Here is a 9,941-nt window from a genome sequence, read left to right on the forward strand (position 1 = left end):
GGCACTTGACTGTGGGCTCTTCAGTCAGCTGAAACTGGCAAGCTGAACTTCACGAACTGTGATTTATTTTGAAGGTTTTGCAGTAGGAGCACGGTCAGGTAAGTATTGATTAGCGAACTTGCCTGCCATTGTTAAGATGTTTTATTGCACTTTGTTTAAGATTTGGTTTACATGAACCCAAATTTTGGCAAATGCTGCCGAACCAAACTTTTAAAAGTCCGCACAATTTTAATTGGGAATGTTTATATGGTATGGCAACTACTAGTCTTATACAAATGGCCAAAGTTAAGAGTGAAAGGTGCAAGTTAACGTAGCTTGCGTCACACTAGGAATGAATAGAGTCCAGACTGGTTTATAAGTTGTCATCCTCTTAATTAATCTCTATCTGTATGGACTCCATCTTCCTAGGTTCCCATACGAGGGATTGGCTATAGATGTCACCCTAGCTATTAGTGTAATTACACGCTCTACTTTATTGCTTAAGCTGTGTAATAGGACGTCACATTACACACTGTTTTAACCGTTGCTACGAAGCAAGTAAACATGAAAATTAGAAAAAGAAACATTGGTCTTACTCCAAATCCCCTGCTTAGGAAGAAATAGGTAAATGATGACATCCTATATTGACAGTATAGCAGGTGGTGCGTACCCTATGCAGCTGCAGTAAATGGGAATTGACAGAGAAATATAGATTATTACAGCTTAGCCTCCTCCCCCAGAGGCCAAGTGGTGGTGGTAAATCTGTATATAGCGCCTTGTCTGTTTGAATAGTGCCCATACACCTTAGACTAAAGTAAGCTGAACCCACTGTCTTTGGTCAGTTTGGCTACCTGAGTGTGTTGGCCTTGTGATTTTCCAGCAGCAAATTATATCAGTGGTAAGAAGGGTCAAGTATGTTGGATTTTCACCACCTGACCACATTCCCCTCTTGAGAGGAAAGTAAAGCCGAACGTTCAGCCGACAGTATTGAAAATGTATGGTCACCTTTACTTTTTTGTCTTATCCAGGCAATTGGCAGTGCAATAGAGCTCTGTGTTGCTCAATATTAATCAAGTGTCTCTGCTTCAGTCAATATGGCAAAGCTGGCAAGTGAACTGCAGAAAACAAAGTCTATTCAGTCTATCGTGACCAGTGGGAAAAAAAAGTACTGTGATTTTCAGATTTTTATATATATATATATATATATATATATATATATATATACATATATAGACATATATTTTATAAAACGTGTGACTTGTCAAAGGTTTTTCAACTGATCATTAGAACAAGACGGGAAAAGACTGCTAAGCGCTTTCTGTTCTGGCTCTGTGACATATACACCAGAGAGCCTCTGTGGGGCCATTTTAGTCATAAGGTAACTCTATGGGGGAGTTGTTAATTGACACATGCCTTCTAGGGGAGAATATCTCTATAGTGTTGTTTAATGGTACTGTTACATTGTTTTTTGCATTTTTACACACAGATAGCATATGATTTGAAGAAACATGATGGATCATTATGGGCTCTTAGCAAGTGATGGACCCATACAGGATCTGTAATACAGTCATGCTTATGTTTCCTTCCTGACAGTTTCGCAACAGTCGGAGAGCCACAGGATGGGGAACAATGCTCGGAACAATCCCACTTGGAAACCTCCAGAATTTTCCCTTTTAATACAAGTTGGTCACATTGCTACACTGAGCTCTTAATATTCAAGCGATTAAGTGATCTTGGGAGTAACTGCGGGTGATGACGCACATAGCCATGGCTCATAGCATTGCACCGGCTCACAAAGCGCAGGCATTGTGGTGTTTTTGATTTGTACTAAGGGGTAGAGATTTGTGGGATTAGTTTAGAATATAAGGGGGGAAAAGTCAGGGATGGGATAAGAGAATCCATTATTTGCTATGATGCAAAGCTTTGTCTTTTATTATCACCAAGGTAATGCAGGAAAAAAACAGTAAAGTAAACAGTAGAACAAAGGAGGAGAATGCATTCCAAAAGGCTGGACACGAACAATGATCAACTTGATAAATTAAGCCGCCTTGTCTTTAACCTACATCGCTTCATTATTATGTTCTGTTGTAGGCATTAAGTCTAAAGGACTTTTTTTTTATTAGTCTGTCATGTTATTATCTTACCCATTCTTGCTTCTACAGCAATTACATTTCTAGTTAATTTAACCAGAAAAGGGACAATTCCTGCATATTCTTGTAAACGTATAAAATAAAAAAAAAGCCTGAATATGTGTATATTTTATATAATTTAATTCTATACGTAAGGTTAGCACCTCCATGTGACTTTTCGGTGACCGCAATGCAAACACACATACGTTTGCTGTGTAAATGAAATAGGATTAGCACTAAGTTATATCGTCAGGAAGGTTACTGCTAAGATATCATTTTTTTTCTTGTAAGCTGTTAGGAAGTATTGTCTTGAGTGGAAGATGGGACAATGCTATACATATGCTCAATCCAGAAGAGTTCAGCTGCAGAAGTTATATCCTGCCCAGGAGACAGCTATAAGGTTTGGGTCAGTATCAGATAGCTGCTATACAGCCACATAGTTTTGTAGTTGTAATACAGACATGAGAAGACAGTTGATTTCGCTATTATCAGACCCCTCAAAACGAATAGAAATCATTTTAGCACATTGTGAAATGTAACAAGCCTCACGTTATATACAGAATACTTGATATACTTGATGAGAAAAATATTATTTTATTCTATGTAATAATTACGCAAAACTACGGCAATGAGTGTCAGCTTCCTATTACCTTTGATCCATTGTTTTGAAAATTTAGGAAACCTCTCATCCACATTGTTTTCCTTGGGTTTCTGTCACTATGGCAAGTCGTCTTTCTTTCAGAACTGATGCCCTGACAAAAACAATTCTAAGGCTTAAGTGTGAGGCTTGTTGTACAGGAGAAATGTTTTCATGATTCCCATGGTTCATGTAAGGATCTGCCTTAATTTCCTTTGATTGACAGCGCTCTTTCCATATATATGTCTGTGCATCAGAGACCAGGCAGAGACAGAGGACACAGTCTGCTGAACAGGTCTGCTCATTCCTATTCTAATTCCATAGATTTAAGATATAATCATATATATAAGAAATATTCTCCTGGATTTTTTTATTTGTTAATAATCTCTTGGATTTTTTAAGTGTATAAACTGTAATCTCTTGGATTTTTTAAGTGTATGTAATCTCTTGGATTTTTTTTATGTGTATATAATCTCTTAGATTTTTTATGTGTATACAATCCCTTAAATTTTTTTATTTACAGGTTTAGAATGCTTTAAGTCTCCAATTTTACAGTATAAACTGTGTACGCCAATAATTTTGTTAAGGTAAATGTTGCTGAGAAGGACAATATAAATTAGTGATCACACAGTGGAGTGTCTTTTCGGGCTCAAAAATATGCTTCATTTACAAACAAAATGAGCCTCAAATATTTAAGATTACTTTTAAGAGCATTTTTATGTTTTTTTTTTTTTAATAGTTTATGGCTGTGTTCACACATAGTATTTCCATCAGTCTTTTGGTCAATATTTTTTCAACTAAAACCAGAAGTAGGTTGAAAACACAGAAACTGTGCAAATCTTTCCATCATAATTTTTCCCTATCAGCTCCATTGTTGATTTTGGTTGAAAAAAGACTGACAAATACTTTGTATGAACATAGCCTATTTAAAAAAAAATTCTGCAGTTTTTCTGCATTTATGCCATTCAGAGCTTCTGAAGTGTTATGCACCAAGAAACACATCACAAAACAAGTACCACGCATGACTGGTATAAATAAGATTACACTACATTCTGAACTATTATTTCCCCATTAAATTTTATTTAAAAGATGTAAAATGGATGTTGTGTGAGGCTTAAAGGGATATATATTCTCTCTATACATCTGTACTAATGCCCTTATATTTAAAGTGCTATAAAATAATGGTAAACAGGAATGCTCACAAGTTCTTTGCACTGATTTTCTGTATTATTGATTTTGACTCTTTTATGCAAATTATTGTAATTTCTTAAATCATCTTCATTAAAAATTTCCTAACATTTAGCTGCTTCTTAGGCTGCTGTGACACACAGCAGTATTATAGAAAACAGTCACTACATTTGTTTGAGTGGATTCAAACGGAATGGGAAATATAAAGGAAGGACTTATATTTCTCTTTCCTGCTGGATCTACTTCAAGCTTTGGATCAAAAACTGCTGTGAGTGACACAAGCCTCAGTGGTTTAGCTACTACAGGGGAGAGGTGACAAACCAGCTTAAATTATAGATGGGGGTAGGAGGAGAAAAACACTGTAGGACATCTCACATAGGTTGGAAAGCAAGAGGTGAGAGAGACCTCACAAGGAGGAGTCCACAGGGGTAATTCAATAAGCATTGAGAGGAAATATTGCTCATATTATACAGGCTTATGCTGCGTTTACATGGAACGATTATCGTGCGAATTTGCACGATAACGATTGAATTCGAACAATAATCGTACGTGTAAACGCAGCGGACGATCAAGCGACGAGCAAGAAATCGTTCATTTTGATTTTTGAACATGTTCTTAAATCGTCGTTGGTCATTCGCAAAAAAATTAGCAGATTGTTCCGTGAACAGTCGTTCACCGATTCAACCTACTGTATGTGCAAGATAGACTTAAGCGATCGCAAAACAATTTTTCCGTACTATACATCGTTCTGTCTAAACGCTGATCGTTATAAAAAAAAATTGTTACTTCGAAATCGTTAATCGTACTATCGGGCGATTTATCTCTCTGTGTAAACCCAGCATTAATCGTACGATCGGGCCAATTATCGCTACATGTAAACCCAGCAATAGAAGCAAAAGTAAGCAAAATATTTAATCAAGATCCATAAAGAAAATTTTGTTACCAGAGCAGAAAGCCTTTACTATCAGAAGTGTTTTTAGTAAAAGTGTAACTACATGTCAGAAGTTTGTATCGGCAGGGGTCCAGCTGCTGAGAGCACTGCCGATTACTAGAACAAAGAGGCAGGTATGCTCTGCCCCTTCTTCTCTGCCATAAACTGCTAATACGACCGCCCTTTGTTTTAATGGGAGCCTATGGAACTTCTAGTAAACAGAATTACGGGAAGTTCCATAGGCTTCCAATAGAATTCTGTAGACCACTCATATTAGCAATTTATAGCACAGAAGAAGGGGCAGAGGACGCCTGCCTCTTCGTTCTAGCGATCAGAGGGGTTCTCAGCCCCCAGACCTCCATTGGTGTCACATGTCGCTCTGACATGTCAGAAGTTTGTTTAAACATCAAGCCTTTAATATCAAAATATTTAAAAAGTTTTTTTTTTCTTACAGTATTCTATTTTCCTCTCCCTTCTCTGCAAACAATGAACTTTCACGGCCTGACCCTGATTTCCTTGCATCTGCTGATCTTTAGTGGCTGCTGGAACACGTATGCGATCTCTAACATCAGCTTGAGAACCTTCATTGGCTGCGCTGTGCGGGAATTCACCTTCTTGGCAAGGAAACCTGGATGTAAAGGTTTACGTGTCACCACTGATGCCTGCTGGGGGCGCTGTGAGACTTGGGAGGCAAGTGATTTATTTTTTTTCATTTAATTTTTATCCCTTTTGCTTTCATTTATCTTCTATTACCTTTGTAAATGTTAAAATGATTCTGTAGCTTACTGCTACAAAGTGTAGGTTTTAGAGAACTCATATTAGGAAGGAAAAAATTATTAAAGAGGCCAAATAACCCTTTACATTATTAGGCCATGTTCACACAACGTATGTTTTGCATACATTACGGCCCTTGTTCCAATTTGCAACAACTGTCGTGATTTATGCAAAACATAAGTTGTATGTGAATGAATGGAATCCCGGCCGGAGTGTATACACATAGTATACGCTCCGGCTGAGATTCCAACTGGCCATAGGAAAAAGTGACGTCAGTTTTGTGCGGCCGCTATTTGTTAAATAGCGGCCGCACAGATATGTAAGTTCACACAATGGAGAGTGCGGCTCCAGGGGCACCCGCGTCCGAATTCAACAGAAATGAAGATCATCCAGCTGGTACTGTAGTAACGGCCGTTCTGTGACACGTCCGGGTCACAGAACGGCCAGTGTCTTACATCGTGCGAACATGGCCATACACTGCAATTCATTTCCCTATAAAGGGAATCTGTAAGCTGTAATTCACGTTATAAATTGCTGACACTGTTAGATAGCTGTAAGGTCCAGGAAACACATAGTACTTTTCATATATCTGTCTGTTCTTCCAGAATGTAGAAAATGCTTTTATTCTCTGGTTCAAAGAGTGAAAGAGGCTTTTCCAAGCTCCTGATCTGCTGTAAGCTGGAATGTCTCACCCCTTCCTGCTTGATTGACACCTGGAAGTCCAGAGCAGGCTTAGGGCGGGTTTACACTACGGAATTCTCACGGACAAAGTCCGCGGAATTCCGTCAGCTGTCCGCCCACACATCTGGGCGCCTTTCCGCCGGCCCCATAGACACCATTCTATGGGCCGTCGTATTCCGCTATACGCTGAAAGAAGTGTCATGTCACTTCTTTCAGCGGATTGCGGAATACGCCGGCCCATAGAATGGTGTCTATGGAGCCGGAGGAAAAGCGCGTGCCCGTGCAGGCGGACAGCTGACGGAATTCCGCTGACATTTTCCGCGAGAATTCCTCAGTCTGAACCCACCCTTAGATATGGGAGGGGGAGTAAGGAGGTGTTACAGCTTGCTGAACTTCACAAGCTTGGAAAAGCCTCTTTGACTCTTTACACTATAGAATAAGGGTATGTGCACACTACGAAAATTTCACGGATAACTTGCCGCGGATTCCGTTGCTTGCCCCCTGTGCTCCCACTTGAATTTCTGCCGGTCTCAAAGGCTCCATTCTATGGTCAGATGGATTCCACCATCTGCCCGAAGAATAAACCTGTTAATTTTTTGGGTGGACGGTGGAATCTGCCTGACCATAAAATGGAGTCTGTGGGACAGGCGCAGAGTGAAGCAGGAGCACAGGGGGGAGCGTCGAAATCCATAGCAAGTTATCTGCGTGATTTGCGTATTGTGGACATACCCTAAAAGCATATTCCTACTTATGGATATATGATAGGTACCATGTGTGTCCTAGTTCTAACAGCTTTTTAACAGTGTCAGCAACATGAATTACAGCGGACAGATTCTTTTTAACAATAGATCCCAGTTTTAATACTGCTTAATATTTTCCTGTTTGCTTGGACTGATCCTTTTAAATGAAGTTATTGACTTTTTATATAGTGATTGACAGTTGTTTTATTTATTAGTATTATTATTTCATTTGGTTGCGATGGTGCAGTATGGCAAGGTTAAATACTGCATATGATAATGCATTTAATGTGTTAAATATTATTGGCCTATTCTTTAATATTAGGCCAGCAGGGGTCTGGCACCAGGCATCCCAAATGATTTGAAGGTACTTAAAGTGATACTTAAAGTGTACCTGTCGTTATAACTTTCAAACTCTAAATCAACAGTAGATTTGATATAAAGCAAGTTTGCAATTTACATTTATTTTTTTGGTAAAACAAAGCTCAACTTACCAGAAATCCAGGTCCAGTCTCCTGAAAGCAGATTTTTAGTTTTGTGCTGGTTGAAAAGAAAGAAAGAGACTAAACACAGGAAGTTCCCTGTTTTTCATTATAACAAAAAAAAATGAATGTGTATTGCAAATTTGCTTGATATCACATCTACTGCTCATTTAGATTATGAAAGTTATACCGACAGTAACACTTTAAAGTATGTGGTGAAAAGGAGGGGCAGCAGTAAACACTGAGAAGACTGTGGTAGCCGCACCTTCTAACTGCTGATCTTCGCTGTGCCCATCATTTTTATGGTTAAAACCCAAAACATCAGAACTTACATAAACAGACACATTAAACCTGTTGATCTTTTCTCTCTATATTTTCTATTACAGAAACCTATCCTTGATCCTCCCCACATAGACGCATATCACAGAGTCTGTACCTACAATGAAACAAAGCTGGTGACAGTAAAATTACCTAACTGCATTCCCAATGTGGATCCCTTCTTCACATACCCGGTGGCGATCAGATGTGACTGCGGCGTCTGCTCAACTGCGACTACTGAATGTGAGACCCTGTAATAGGGGGGTCTTAAAGGCTGAAAGATTTTAGGTACTGTTCACATCTTGCTATGAAGACACGTTCAGCAATTGCTTAGGGAGAGCTCCCGGCACAAATGCTGAGCATGTTGATCTGACAGGTCAGGATTGGGTCCTTTTGACTAGAGATGATCGATCGGGAAATCTTAGGTTCGATCGAACTCGATCCCTCCGCATTTAATTCCCGATGCCTTCCGGTTTTGTGGAGAAGGAGGAGACAGCCAGAGTACCGCCTGGAATACAGGGATACAGCCTAAGTAATAGGCTGTATCCCTGTATTCCAGGCAGTACTCGGGCTGTCTCCTCCTTCCCCACGGAACGGGAAGGCAGCGGGAATCAAATGTGGAAGGTTCAAGTTCGATTGAACCTAAGATTTCCCGATGTTCGATCATCTCTACTTTTGACCTCCATCAGACCTGTGTAACTTTTCATTGTATGAGAGATCTAAAGACTTGGAGGTATACTATAGTCAACATTCCTAAAGTATACCCAGAATCCGGTGTGAACAGCGCCTTGTTCTTCCTATTTGCAATGGAGAAATGAGGTTATATTTACTTGTTTTGTAGAAAATGTGCAGTAAAGGCAATCAAACAATACTGTAATATACTGTACCTGTCAAATACCTACACGGCAAGCAGACAGTTTTGTCAAAATGTCTCTGTTTCAGTAATTCCACGCAGTCCTGCTTATAAAGAGGGGTAAAAAAAAAAAAAAAAAATTGCATACCCCTTCAAGTCGAATGACTGTACTTAACTTGAAAATGCAGTCATCATGTTATAGGATTTGCTGAGAAAATTGATACATAGTTTTATTTTTTTTTTAATTATACATTTAATACCTGCTCATTGTTGGATTAGAAGTCCAGTGGGTGGTCCTAATCAATGACTGACAGCTGTGTATATACATAAAGGAAGGCTGTCACTCACTGATTAGGACCTTACACTGGACTCCTAAACCCAGATTAAGTAGTAAATTAATTAAAAGGTTACTTTGAATCTTTTTTGATAAAACTGTATAAACTTGCTCTATAACATGCTGCATGCAGATCAAGTATTATGCTTCTTGTGAACAGTTCTTCTGGAGCCGTATTGTAACCACTTATAGTGACAGACCCCTGTGTGGGTTAAAATGTCACTTGTCAGCTGATGTTAAAAATAAAGATGTTGATTTTTTCCCCCCTGTGGTTGGCTATGTTCACTCAGTCTCCTTTTTGCTGTCTGTTGGCTATCTTTTAAGACGGCCATCATTTTGAGGCCACAAAATGGCTGTTATTTCATTATGATGGACGTTATTTGTACAATCACGGCTGTCAATATGAAATAATTGTATTTATTTGGCCTCAAATTGATGGCTGTCCTAAAAGACAGCCATCAGACAACGAAAAAGAGTCTGTGTGTGAAGACATACACTGTGGGAGAGATTTATCAAACATGGTGTAAAGTGAAAATGGCTCAGTTGCCCCTAGCAACCAATCAGATTCCACCTTTCATTCCTCATAGACTCTTTAGAAAATGAAAGGTGGAATCTGATTGGTTGCTAGGGGCAACTGAGCCAGTTTCACTTTACACCATGTTTAACAGTGTCCATTTATTGATTTGTTTAGTGCAGGGGCGGATTAAGGTTACCATGGGCCCTGGGCTGTTTACAAATTGCAGGCCCCTTGCTAACCGCCCCCCTTCTAGTAGTAAGTTGCCATGGGCTACTAGTGAAATTTATTGTGCTGTCTTATAATAAGAGAACCATAGCAACCAATCACAGCTCAGCTTTCAACATATTATTTGCCCTGGTAAAGTAAAAGGGGAGTTCTGAT

The 9,941-nt window shown here is 39.2% G+C and overlaps 1 protein-coding gene across 1 annotated transcript; it reads left to right on the forward strand.

Moving 5' to 3' along the window:
- The first annotated feature begins 5,350 nt into the window (after positions 1 to 5,350).
- On the forward strand, positions 5,351 to 8,113 carry GPHB5 (glycoprotein hormone subunit beta 5). Its single transcript, XM_069950772.1, has 2 exons — positions 5,351 to 5,554; positions 7,925 to 8,113. Exons 1-2 carry the CDS (start codon positions 5,351 to 5,353, stop codon positions 8,111 to 8,113), a joined length of 393 nt encoding a protein of 130 aa, XP_069806873.1.
- The last annotated feature ends 1,828 nt before the right edge of the window (positions 8,114 to 9,941 follow it).

The sequence above is a fragment of the Dendropsophus ebraccatus genome, chromosome 13 (genome assembly GCF_027789765.1).
Source record: "Dendropsophus ebraccatus isolate aDenEbr1 chromosome 13, aDenEbr1.pat, whole genome shotgun sequence".
Classification (NCBI taxonomy): Eukaryota; Metazoa; Chordata; class Amphibia; order Anura; family Hylidae; genus Dendropsophus; species Dendropsophus ebraccatus.

Excerpts from the sequence above, each read along its gene's own strand:
- GPHB5 (XM_069950772.1), top strand. The coding sequence starts at position 5,351 with ATGAACTTTCACGGCCTGACCCTGATTTCCTTGCATCTGCTGATCTTT. Across the intron at positions 5,555-7,924 it reads GGCGCTGTGAGACTTGGGAG|AAACCTATCCTTGATCCTCC; the intron begins GCAAGTGATTTA and ends TTTCTATTACAG.